We start from the raw sequence: 14,135 nt of genomic DNA, 5'->3' as shown, positions 1-14,135 counted from the left end.
GTACTCAGCAGAATAGTGTGATGGTGAATTTTATCACCAACATTTTAACTGTTGTGAATATTTTAACTCAGATGTTGTCATTCAAAACCTGAGGGCATTTGGCCAGGAGTGAGTGATACAGGAACCCAATATCTTCAAAAAGCCATAGACAGCTACTCTATGTCTCTATGTCTACTCTATGCCCAGACACTGTTTACAGTTAACATGCTCCATTCCATTTGAAAACGTTTTGAATGGAGTACTAATTAACCACATGTAAGGTTATTCTGCTGTGTGTGTGTGTGTGTGTGTGTGTGTGTGTGTGTTTTGTTCTGTAAAACTCACTGAGGTGAAATGGAGCCCTTTTCACTCCTGTTTTTTCTGACTTGGTTGTCAACTGTACAAACTCCATCGAGAGAGAAAATGTTCAAATGTTACCTCAGCCAGGTGGCAGCTTGAAGGGGTTCATGTGTTTAGTTGTGTGTACCTGTGTGTGTGTGTGTGTGTGTGTGTGTGTTTATCTGTCTGCAGCTAATCCCCCATACTACTAGGTCTGTCAGCCTAATATCTTTTGTGCACAGTTACGACTGTACGACGACTGACCTCTCATGGTTGTGGTGATTCAAAAACTTTGAATCACCACCTACATCTGGTGCTGTTGTTGTCAGACTTGTGTTTAAATAAAAGCATGTGAGTGATGCAGTAAACAAAGAAATGGAAAAAGAATGGATTAAAAATAAAGCACAGAACCTGGTCCCATTGGACTGATGTAGAAAAGGATTGATACGTATCCTCGATGCTCATGAGTATCCTGTTCATTAGGGCACGAATCAATTTTCTCATAATGTCAAAACAAGTCGTTATCCACTAAAATTTCTCAGCTTTCTGGTCCCGTTGAAGAAATGCGTCAAGAGTGAATATCTTTAGGGGGGGGGTAAAAGGAATTTTCTGTAGATGAGGTGAAAAGGAGGATTAATTCACAATAAAACTCCAGTCTGTATCACCTATGCGCTGCCAAAGAAAGTGGAGAAAAGTGTTTAGGTGAGCAAAGACTTTGTTTTAATGAAATGAAACTATCAAAGGTGATCAGTGGTTGAAAGAATAGACCACTCGTCGGCCTCATGGAGAGACATTCACCCTTTAAATCGATTACTTAGCAGGAAAATAAGGGATTTGGTCAACCAAAGAAGTTTTAGTCAGGGACAGCCCTACTAAAATATGTGAAACTGTGTATCAATCTTTGGTAAAGAGACCCACAATCACATTAGAATGAGTGTCTAGAAGTGGAGTTACATATTAAAAAAGGTATTGTAGTTACACTCTATTTATCAAAGCCTTGTACATGTTTTATTTTGTAACCCTCGAGTTTAGTGCTTGATTTGCATCACACCACAGTATCACAGACACAAAAAAAAAAAAAAAAAACTGTCCAATGGTGTTTACTGGCCTTGTCACAACAACCAGTCAGAAACTCTGTCTTGTCACGACATATCAGTCAGAATGACAAGATTTCAAACTCAGTCAGAGAAAAAAAAAAAAAAAATCACTACAGGAAGCACGGTTGACTGTCTGCAGTTCAGCTCAACAATTTAATGGTTTTCACTTTCTTCCCCGCATCACGATTCTTTCATTTCTTGTGCTTCAAATCGCTCTCTCTCTGGAGTTTCTGCTCTAAGAAAAACAAGTGGACCCAGACCATGCAGAGAAGGGCCAGACTAAGCCAGGAAAACAGTTATGTTTATCAGGCATAGTCTTAACCGTTTCCCCAGATGTCAATCAGCTAAAGTGACTGTGACGGCTCCAATTAGGGAGAATGGTCAAAATGGAAACAAGGGCAGTGACTGAGAGGCTGAGCTGGGCAACAACACTCACCGATGACGGGCTACTAGAAGGGAAACACACATTTGGATGGTATGTGTTTGAAGCTGGTGTTATGTTTTTCTAATCTAGAACCTATCACTTGTAGATAATGGCTGATATGATATCTTTAACATGAATATATTGTACTTGATCTCTTATGTTATGAATATCTGACACTATAATATGTTTTGTATCCTGATCACATCCTATCATACAAGACCTATGTTTAAGACAAATGATGATGTGGATTTTCATGTCCAGACTCATGCACTTGACAGCTTAGGCTAGGCAGATAAATGTCAGCTACCGCATCTTTTTATTGTTGTATTATTGTATTATTGTCTTATTACATCCTCATTTGTGTTATGATTATTCTTCTGTAATGCTGCTTCAAATAAATTACATTGTTATTGTTTACTTTGTTGGCTTTTATTTACTATTGCACAAAAAGTACTATTTTCTAATCAAATTAATATACGTGTTGTTGTTTTTTTCCCCACTGCTCTGTATTCTTCCGATTTCACTCAATGTGCTCAACCCACAAAAGTCTCTTTGCGTCGATTGGCAGCTGGACCGCTCTTCAGTGAGAGACTTCACACGGTGTGGATTTGACTTGTCACATGACATTTGATGCTGACAACTGTTTCCTTTGATTTGCGGTATCCCGTTTACACACGAGTCTCAGGTGTGTGAGCCCCTCGTGGGGAGCAGCTTTGTTGAAAAGTACGAGCCCCGGACCTCAGAGACTCTACACTTTACGCTGAAGAAAGCAGAGAGCCGAAATGCTTGGCTGTTTCCCTTGGACATCATGTGTGTCTAAAAATGTTTAAAAAAAACTTCAACCATTCTGAGTGTGGATCCAAGTATCTTGAATTTAAATAAGGTTTAACCTGCTGAGGATTCAGACCCATGATTAACTTATATTCATTTTCACTTGTATTCATTCCTTTCATTTTATGGTTCTTGGAACCGGCAGTGTTTGTATATAGGTACTGAGCGCTCTGACTGGAATCACCAATTTGCAGGCTGGATGCCTTTAGTCTGTGTTTACATGTAGCCACGTGAGTGAAGCAACTCTGCTACTGTAACTGGGCATAAACAATCCACAATGATGACTGATAAGTCGCTGATCTACACAATGTCAATTTTGGGAAAGCTGACAAGCAAACAATCATGTCTGTCCCATAAATTGAGAAATAAATGTGATCATATATTTGCTGAATGTATTTGACAATTAAAAATTCATGTCGCTTGAAGCAGGCTTGGACCATGTGCTCTAACTATGAAAATGTGACTAGAATCTCGGCCATACTATTTAAACCATTAAAAAAAAAAAAAAAAATCACACTATATGCTTTCCCTCTAATTTTCCCTTGACCTCGCATACATACTGCACTGTAGAATGTCTATTTACTGGGGACGGACGACCACACAGAGACCTGAGAGAGAGAGTGTGCGCACGTGTGTGTGTGTGTGTGTGTGTGTGTGTGTGTGTGTGTGGCCATTCCAACATGGCTGGCCAATTAGCCTAGCAAAATGGTGATGTAACAGGGGTCAAGAAAAGGTTAAATCAACATAACACACACTTTGCTAACAGTGGGGAAAAAAATGTGACCGGTAAAGTCAAAGTAGCATGTTTTTCAATTCGCATTCAGGACCTCTGAGGTGTGTGTGTGTGTGTGCTCATGTGAGTAAAGCTAGACTAATCTCCTTGGTGCCCCCTGTATATGTATCATATTTCTCAAACGTCATTGTGTGTGTGTGGCAGTGGACATGAATCTCTCAGTCTGTGTGTGGTTTGGACTCTATGTGCTGTGTATGTACAGTATCTGCTTATATGTCTTGTTTGTGTGAATGAGCGTTAGTGTTACCTGGAGTGATGATGATGTTCTGGGCCTCTTTGATCATGTCGACAGTCTGATCCACATTGACCTCTGTGTGCGTCCCAGTGATCTCCATGGGCTTACCAGTACCAGTGGAAGACGTGCCGTAGCCTCCCAGTATCACATTAGCCAGTGAACGATTCATGGCCTGAGAGGGAAGAGCGGAGTATCATTTTTCCATTTCTGAGAGTATCACAACATACCTGCTTTTGTTGGTTAACTGCTGTCCTGTGGTTTGCTTCCCTCCACTGTAATGTGGCAACCAGTGGGTATAAAAAGGAATCATTCCTTTAAAAAAACAACAAAAAAAAAAAACACTATACACATACACAAAAAATATAACCTCTCCTTTATGACCTGAGGTTTTGTTTTGACATGGCACCATCTTGCTATAATAATAAAGTTAGAGTCCCTCCTGGTGGAGAGGAGAGGAACAGCCACAGAAACATTTTACGCTGATCTGCAGAATCTTAAAAACTCTGTTAAACCATGCATACAGAGCTTTCCTCTGACACACACACTCATGAAGTTAGAGAAAGCCTCTGAAAGTATCTCATAATATTAGTAAGGCCTTCACACGTCAAGTGTCACATTTGACATCACGATTGATTAATATTGTTGAAGCACTGAAACCACAAAAATTAAAGTGTGTCTGCACTTTCCCTTTTGAATTCCAACAGTGGTGCTGACACTCTAAATAAACACTGCCTGCCACTATGCTTTATGCTCATTTTGAAATAAGACTGCTCTACTCACCACACACATGATATAGGAGAGAATGGCTCCAGAGGACCCAATGAGGGCTCCTACGATGGTCAGCAGATTGTTGTTAAGCAGGAAGCCCTCAGCACACAGAGCCCAACCTGAGTAGCTGTTCAGGACAGTGATGACCACTGGCATGTCCGCCCCGCCGATGGCTGCTGTCAAGGTTACACCCTAAAGAAGAGAAAAGGCCAACGGTGGAGGTGTTAACATTGTTTCAGAACAGAAGATTAGCTCTACAGGAGAGAAAACAGTGATAAAGTACATGCGTTTTGGTCCTGTCACTAAACATTTGAACACATGCCAGTGTGTGTCTAACCATAAAGATGTAAAGAGTACAAAACAATTCTGAGGTGTTGCTGGTCCTTACTAAGAGACCTACTGAGCTAACTAGCCTGCTGACCTCCTGATTAAAACTCATTGGGACACCTTTAAAAAGGACTGGTTTGAAGTTTGGCTTTTGTTATGATCTCATAGTCTAGTTGGAGCACACACACTCAAACACATAAAAGAGTACATGCACACCTCAAGGAAATAAGAACAAGCAGGCCCAGACTGTTCCTGTTAATCAGGACACTTGATCATGATCAAACAATCCAAGAAAGGATAGAAGCAAGGACAGCACTGGAATAATAAAGCATTTCCTTTAAAGGAGTGTGTTACACTGATTCATGTGCTTCTAAAAACAAAAAATAGAAGCCTGTGCTTCTAAATTAAAAAGTGTATCTCCGCCTGTGCTAACAGCTGTAAGCTATAAGGCTCAACAGGAGTAATGCCATCCATCAAATGGCCACAGTACAGGTGGCCATACTGTAGTGCCCTCACCTTGCTTCCATTTGACTTATCCCTGATTCATTGCTCTTCCACACTACTGTCTCTGTGCTGAAAATAATACAAAAAAAACTTTATGGATCCATTTAAGCCTCCCACAATTAAATTCAGCTGTTCTCTCTCCCTGTCTGTCTTTCTCACTAGTCAGTGTCATTTTTCTGAACACGGGCCAAAGGAGTTACCAAAGGAGGAGCAATTCGTCCAGACAGATCCAGGAGGGTGTGATGAATTTTCTTTTTTTTTTTTTTTTTAACCACAAGTGTACTTCTTACGTTTTTCTTGCCAAAATGTCTATTTTAGGCACTAATGCCAGAGAAGTCTTTGCACCGTAGAGCTCTGTTCTTGCAAATGAGACAAACACGGAAGCACACAGACACAGCAACACCCACGAATGACACATTATAATTTCAAAAATACTTAAAATATAATATAAAATATAAATTTAACATCCCCAGGGATTCTGATTGCCAATATCGCAGTCCAAAATAGCAGTCCATAATCAATCAGAAATGAAACAATCTTATGAATGTTCTGCTGACTGCTTGTGCTTTCTGCAGCAGGAATTGAACAGCTTTCCTGTTAGGATAATTCATTTTCCTCCTGTTGGTCAGTGGAAAAAAGTGTCTGGCCAATTACCAATCATGCACTTAGAAAACCTGATATCTGATTGCTAATTATGGTCAGTGGCTTATCATAATTATGATAACATAATGCATTTTCAAAGATCAAGAGTTACAAGGTTTTTGACTGAAATCAATGAATACACTGTAAATTGATTTTGTGCCACTATACACCCCAGGTATGACCAGCATCCCCACAGAAATGCAGTTGCTACAATTTATCTGTGTATTCTTATGAGTATATTTTATTCAAAATGTTGTTTAGAGGATGACTAGACTGCTACAGAGCATATTTTCCATTGTTCTTCATTATTTAGTTGCTTTCTGGGTACAGAAAAACAAAAAAGCACCATACCAGTCAGGGGTGAGACACTAAATTGATAATGCAATATATCATGGCACTCCTTGTGATACCAAGTAAGTGTGTTATCAAAACACTTGTTCCAAGTATTAATATTTGACTTTTCAACTTCATTTGCACAGATGCACATTTGAGCTCCTATGAGGCTTAACGGTTACATGCCTTTAGGTATCTGAACTGAAACTGCTCTGTCATGTTCATGTTGCAGTTGCTGTGCAGATTAAAACACTGAAAAACATAAATACCTGCTTATTGGAAGAATATTTTGCTTTTTCTAGGGTATTTTTTTCTTCTTAAGTTACAGATAATCATGATGTATCACAGCTGATTATCTTAAAATATATTGCATGTCGCCTGTATTGTGACAACACTGTTACTGTGCATAAAATATCATGATAGTATCGCATCACCATTTACCTGGTGATTCCAACCAGTGAGCCATTTTTTCCACCCAGCTAACTAACAGAGGGATACAACCTGGACTTACCAAGTTCTCATTTTTTTTCACCTGTTGTATCTCTAGGAACTGCAGAGAAATTATTGACTATTTTCAACCTGCAATACTACTTGCAATATGCAATGTGATTTTTTTTTTTTTTTTGGCTATTGTGTCTAAAAAATATGTTGCTTGTTCAAGGAAACTGCTCTTCTGTAGAAGTCATAACAATTCTTCAGATAACAATCATACACTTTAGGAGAATCACTCAAAGAAAAGCTAAAATTTCCTACATGACTGAAGAATGTGTGAACTGTCATTTCACTGTTAGAAGAATAAATATCCACTGTTGGTCAATGACATGCAAAACTCTGTGGCACATTTTCAAAAGCTAAGCATGACTCAAGCTGGGTCGATTGTAATGTGTGTAAGATGAGCAAGAACCTGGCGGGTTTACAAAGTGAAGCCCGCTTGCCACTCTGCCTGCCAAACCATGCACAGCACTCTCTTATTGAAAATTAATGATTTCCAGGCAGCTATTGCTTCCTGTGTGAGAAGCCTCTTGCCTCACTTTTTTATTAACTCCTTGCTGCTGTCTCTTTTGCACATGTTATGCCTTTCTTTTACTCTAGCCTGTAGTTGGGCCACTCTTTTGTTCCAACTCTCTTTTACACTTTTTTGTCTTTCCCAGTGTTTAGACTATTCTTTTAATTTAATTGCATTATGCCCTCTGTCTCTGAAAAAAAATCATCACTGCACTCCTTAAGCCAATAACATTGTCACTGAGTGCCAAAATGGAGCAGGGAAAGAAAAAGGAATGGGTCTGGAGTTGATTTTCAGCAATAATTTCTATTTAAGTGTTTTGTGTTCAAGTCCTGTTAGCAGAGGACTGATGTGTTTATGGCCACACTAGAGCACAAAAATATACAGTTGGTTTTACACATGAAAACACTACATGAATGCAGCCATACACCAAAAACAGGGACACACACACACACACACACACACACACACCATGTCACATCAAGACTCAGCCCACAAAAACACACGCTGTACCATGATAGCGGAGAGAGCAGAGACAGAGCCGAGGCAGGTGATGCCCATGGTGTAACTGGGATCCAACATGTAGGGAATAATCCCACCGACACTCGCTGTCATAAGGCCGGCGTTCAGTGCATGACGAGCAGGAAGCATCAAGGGAGCGCTGTTCAGGATACCTGCATGGAAAGAAGAGTGAAAGAGAGAAAGAGGTCCCTCAGAAAAATGATTTACATGTAGGTAAATTCATCCAATAATTTCAGTAATAAGTGTGGCATCTGTGGAAACAGATATCAAGATTTTATAAGTTTAAGCATCACCTTTTATCATTATTCTATTTTTTCTTATAAGTGCCACAGTTTTACAGTTTTTGTCATTCAGTCATTCATTAAATGTTTAATCCATTCTTAGTTTGAAGTGGCTGAAGCTGAAGCAAACACAAATGCAACACTACAGTACAGCCGACACATTTTAACACCGGCATATGAGCCTGCTGAAATCTTAGGCCCAGTCCTGATTCTAAATACTACGACCACGTCTTAAGCATCAGTCCTGTTCCTTACTGGTGAACTATACCTAAGCTGACAAATCTAAACACAAAATCTTCTATTGTATCGGCCTCTTTTAGTAATTGGCAGATCGGTGCATCACTGGAGCAGGGCAGCAAAGATAAAAGAGAGACGTCTCTGGAGCGGCATGATCACATTAAGACTTTGAAATAGTCTCAACGGTCCAGGCAAACTGGACCATTGTTAGTTCTTGACTCTGATGAAGCCATTATCAAAAAGTTACTCTCCTTTTTGCACCTTAAATAAAAGGCTCAATCTGATCATGCCACTCCAAAGACCTCCTTCTTTTATGCTTGCTGGAAAATACTGTGCTTGAAGCAATGCTAAAAACAAATAAATTAACGGTTTTGAGTTTGAATTCTAGTCTAAACAACTGTTGCAAAGGCACTTCTATCTAGTGATAACAATGCAAGAAATCACAGCAAAAAGGGAGACAATTTTCTGCGAGAGAATAATCACCCTGACTGTTGACTTGACATTCAGACATCTGACATTCAAGGGACTACTTAAAGTTGAAATCAAACAATATTTAATTAATGTGATAAAGATGCTAGGGTATATACACAAATTACCACATTACTACTTGTTTAATTTCCAGCTGTAGTGTAAGCCCGCACTTAACGACTACAATATGAATCACCTACAGTACAGAAACAGTAAGGGTAAGAGAAAGCAAGTTCTTCAACACCCTATATGATAATGAGGCTGATCTAATCCACATAGCAGGGTTTTCCAAGGTTTCAAAAAAATAAAAAGACAGATGGAGCACTCCCTGGAAGAACGGTTTCAGCAACAAGTTTGTGTGAGCCTGTCAAGTGCTTAAACAGACACAGATAGTTTATGTTAAATTAACTAAATTAATTAATTTTTTTTTTTTTTTTTGATGTAAAGCACTTTGAGCTGCATTTTATGTAAAGGTACTTCATAATTTTTTTTTATAATAAAATTAATAAATGTATTACTATTAAATATGTATAATTGAAATAATCATTATGTTGAATTTTGCATTCTATAAGCGTGTTTGAAGTTGTGTATATTTGTGCTTGCCTGTCAGTACAAAAACACCGTTTCCCTTTCTCACCTTGCAGTTTTCCATATGCCACCAGGGAGCCACTGAAAGTCACCCCACCGATGTAGGTGCCGAGGTAGGCTACTATCTTTGTGAGGTTTGCTGCAGGGTCTGTGGCAAAGTGGGGGTACTCGACCATATATTCTGCTACGCAAGTGAGCACGGCAGCCAGCCCCACCAAGCTGTGGAAGGCTGCCACCAGCTGGGGCAGGTCAGTGATCTGGATCCGCTTAGCAATGGCAAGACCTGGAGAGAAACAGAAGGAGAGAGCATATGAGTGAATGAGTGAATGAAGTGCACTTGTAGGCACACACAGACACACTATACTGTAGCCACATCGATCAAAGCAAACGAAAACAAGTCTATTAGAGGAGTACATTCAGTAGAGTGTGGTTCTCTGCCAGGTGTATCTCCCCTTTACCCGGCTCTGGGCTACCCTATGTGCTGACCACCATTCAGGGGAGACTCAGCAGCTAATTGTGTTGTCTATTTACTGTATTAACGCTTAAAATTTCAAATTACAAATGAAATTTCTGGCTCTAACTCATACACACACACACACACACAAATATGAAACAACAATGGCTGATTTACTCCTCAAATTTTACAGTGGAAATGTCAGGCTATATAACCTATTGAACTGCTGCTCTGACATATTTTACACTGTCATGTTTCTCGTGTTTGGCTTGATTATCAGCAGTGGGAAACTCGTCCAAAAAAACACAATGTACATCCGGCCACAACAAGATAAAAGTACCCAAGAAGTACCAAAACAAACATTTTGTTTAGGTTTTGACTCACAGCAACCACAAGAAATGCTTCATGGTAAAGGCATAACTGTGCAGAAAAGTTTTAAGCTGACAGTAGCGCTCGAGAACAGCCGCAGACAGACACACAAACCAAAAAAACGAAAACAATTTCTCCACCCACGGCGTTCCGCCTGGCAGAGACAATAAATACTAAGGCATATAAAGATATGGAGACACACAAGCTTATACATACTGTATATGTATACACAAACACATGCCGCCCCATCCCCCAAACACACACACACACAGTCACACCAGTCAGTGTGCCATCATTAAGCCTAGAGGAAACACTCAGAGGTAATTAATACTGATTCCCAGCCTGGTCTTTTGATCTTTCTACAGGTAGACATGAGTCACCTAATACAAATGCATTTAGTCATAAAGACTTGTGAACAGAGACAAGACACACAGACAAACTCATTAACACACACACACACACACACACACACACACACACACACACAAGCAGAAGCAGTTCATATCAAAAGTTAATATCAAATTAAGAGATTTTGACAACTTGGAGCTGTATTCACATTTACTGTAGGCCAAATGAGAAAAAAAATGCAATTATGTAATTCCCTGAAGGGTTACACTCAGCAATCATGGTGAGTGATAATGACATAGGAAATATAAATAATTATCAGAAGTACTACTTGAACATTATTTATTTTCTTTCTCAATTGTTGGACCTTATTTTTATCAGGCAGGTCCTCAAAGACACTCAAAAATACTATGCTAAATTACCCACAAACACACAAACACACACACACAAACACACTGGAGCACTGCTGGGAAGTGGGTTGTTCTGGGCAACCAGGTGTTGCTGATGAGGGTTGTTTGGGGAAATTCCATGTTTGTGAGTGTGCCTGCACTTTTTGTGTGTTGCTGGGAGCCTTGCAAGGTTACTGCATCTGGAAAACCAATGCTGAATGGATAGTTTAGTCTGGGTTTCAACTTTGTTACTGGAACAATTAGCATTCAAATGTTCAAACTGACCTGCGAGAGGGAGGGAGGGAGAGAGACGGAGTGAATGAGTGAGTGAGTCAGACATGATGCTGACCATTTCTACAGACCTCCTGTGTCTGGCCAGGACTTAGTCATGTTGTTTGATCTAAACATCACAGAGAGGCTCGGCGCACAGAACACCTGCTGCTTAATGTGGCCAAGCTTGGAAGACACATGTAAATTTATCCATGTAAATGTGAAACACAAAAAAGATGAAATACTGAAGAACAGCCAGTCCCCAGTTCCTTCACACTCACACCCTCCAACACATAACGACACCAACACACAGCCAAAAGTCAGATATGTCAGAGCCATGCACATCTGAGAAGACTTTGTACTGCAGCTAGGGCTGAACGATATGATAAAATAAAGAAAAAAATAATACTGCCTTTCATTTTGCAGATATTGCGATATGATTTGGGATTTTAGCAGGAATGGTCAGGAAAGGTGTGTACCAAGAAAACATATTTTCTTACATTTGAAGAATATTATTTCTTGGCCAGGACACCTCTGTGGCACCGCCATACTTCATTTATAACAGTATTTTGACACAGTATTTTTACTTTTATTTAAAAACTGCAGCTCCCACAATATGGATCTTCTATTTGGCCATATTGCAGTTTGAATACTTCGACTGATTGTTCATCCCTAATTGCAGCAAGCTACATAAATCTGACTTCTTCTTCTTTCTTTTATTTGTAGACAGAAAAAATGACACACTGATGCATAGACTCACCAGCTGTGCCACCAACAGCCATGGCGGCACTCATCTGTGCCAGGAGCTCCGGATTGGGTTTGAGGGCACCCAGGGTGGCAGCAATACCCCCTGCAACGCCCATCATACCCAGGGCATTACCCAGGCGGGCTGTGCTCTGGTTGGACAAGCCTCCGAGGGCACCGACACAGCACAGCCCTGATCCCAGGTACATCATCTAATGAGATCGAGAGAGTGAGAGCAAGAATAGAAAACAGGGATTAGATGAGCAAAATGAGAGAGGGAGCACAAGAGCAAACAGAATGACAAAATGATTTTGTTACAAAGGCCAATGTGTCATCTGGGCAGAGGAAGGTAGATTTAGAGGACTATCATCTAGGGCTGGCACCAGATATGGTCTGCTATTTTGGACATGTGCGGGATGATCCAGGGCAAGATGTCTGTTACCAAAAAATAAAGACCTCAGCCAAAGGAAATTATTTTTCCATAACAAACCCTCTCAGAGTGGATTATGCTGCTTATTACATGGCTTGTAGAGCAGTCTACATACCAGTCTGACAGTAAAAGCAGTTAGAGTGGTGCGCAATGCCGTTCTGCTTACACTTCAAGTTTGCCAAGTAGTTAAGTTATGACAGGCAGGCAGCTGGCTAGAGGAGGCACTCACCTGCTGCTGTCACCTGTATCTTGCCTTGCTCTTAATAGCCATAATGTCATTCAGTCAGTTACTGAACTGACCTCTCTCTGTGTGTGTCACCTGCACATAGCTAGTTGCTAACCCACAACATAAGCATAGCAGCAAGAATTTCTTTGGTAAAGCGTACTCATTTGGAATGAACAGGTAAGGTTATGAGGTTGCAGTTTGACTACGAGCTTTTATTCAGAAAAAAAAAAATGCTTTAACTGACCCATCAGAAGCACGTATTCAACATAACTGTGTAAAAAAAACAAACATGATATGGCATATGTTTTGTCTTTTCCTGGTTCTAAAAGCTGCATTATAGGAAAGGGATACAGTTTTCTGAACTTGTTAGACTCCTCGAGGTCTTGTATTATTTGCCTCTACCTGTTTGGCAATCATATGCACATCACTAGTGAAAATTTCTTGTGTGTAAATTTCTTAAGAAAGTTACAATCGTCAGCCCTACAAATATTGTCACAATATCAATATTGAGGGATGTCATAATATTTGATTTTGTCCATATCACCCAGCCCTACCGTCAGACAGTTTTTACATGGTAATAAAATGCTTTGTATCATTTCTGGGGAATCGAGAAACTATTTTTGATATGAAACCACAAATAGACTCTTGAAGTGAATTAAAACTGACAAGGTGGAACATATGAGGCGAATCATCTGGGCACACACAGAAACATCTCACACCTGTTCGATGTTGTACCCAGCCTGCAGGGCGGCTGCATAGCCTCCAACAAAGACGCCAGTGGGAAGCATATAGAGATAGTTGTACTCTGGAGGATCAGTGGGACGCTTGAACATGTCCAACATCTTCTTAGTCACCAGGAAACCACCTGGGGGAAAGACAGACAGAAAGTGGGAGAAAGAGAGAGTGAAAAGGTTAAGGGCGTTGTGGAGAAAGGAGGTAAAAATGGGGTGGAAGGGCACCTTAAGTGATTTCTACTTTTAGACAACAGGTGTTTCAAGGCCAGCGCCTACAAATGTTTCCAACCCCAATAGTCAATGTTAGGAATTTAATGAGTCTACTTTATGTCAGTGTAAATATTTCAAATAGGAAACCTCAAAAGTATCAAACCAAGACCAGACAGTGTCTCACTGCTTTACAGGGGGAGATCACATTACTGTGTGTTTTTTCTCTGTCTTTCCCCCTGGCATGCACATACGCGCACACACACACACACACACACACACACACACACACACACACACACACACACACACACACACACACACACACACACACACACACACACACACACACACACACACACACACACACACACACGCAGGTGATCCAGAGGTTAGCACCTGTCTCTTTCCAGTTGTTCATCTAATTTTAGCCTCGAACCTTCCTAGTTAAAACATAGAAGTAATAACATTCTCACTATTATTACTTCAGCTCAATCTGAGTCAATATATTAATATGGAGGAATGTACAGTTTGGGTATTTAAAGAAAGCAAAGCCAAGGGCCATACTGATTTTTTCATTAATACGAATGTTGGAC

General features: G+C 40.2%; 1 protein-coding gene across 2 annotated transcripts in view; it reads right to left on the bottom strand.

Moving 5' to 3' along the window:
• The window catches only part of nnt (nicotinamide nucleotide transhydrogenase), a 50,673-nt gene that overhangs the window by 9,869 nt on the left and 26,669 nt on the right, over positions 1-14,135 (bottom strand). For both annotated transcript variants that reach the window (XM_030065229.1, XM_030065230.1), the window contains 6 exons: positions 13,318-13,463; positions 11,959-12,154; positions 9,421-9,654; positions 7,789-7,949; positions 4,479-4,658; positions 3,711-3,870 (listed from right to left, as the gene is read on the bottom strand). In XM_030065229.1, coding sequence (XP_029921089.1) covers positions 3,711-3,870; positions 4,479-4,658; positions 7,789-7,949; positions 9,421-9,654; positions 11,959-12,154; positions 13,318-13,463 — 1,077 coding nt within the window. The remainder of the gene's footprint in view (positions 1-3,710; positions 3,871-4,478; positions 4,659-7,788; positions 7,950-9,420; positions 9,655-11,958; positions 12,155-13,317; positions 13,464-14,135) is intronic.

This window comes from Myripristis murdjan, chromosome 12 (genome assembly GCF_902150065.1).
Source record: "Myripristis murdjan chromosome 12, fMyrMur1.1, whole genome shotgun sequence".
Lineage (NCBI taxonomy): Eukaryota > Metazoa > Chordata > Actinopteri > Holocentriformes > Holocentridae > Myripristis > Myripristis murdjan.
This window is presented reverse-complemented; position numbering and strand designations above follow the sequence as displayed.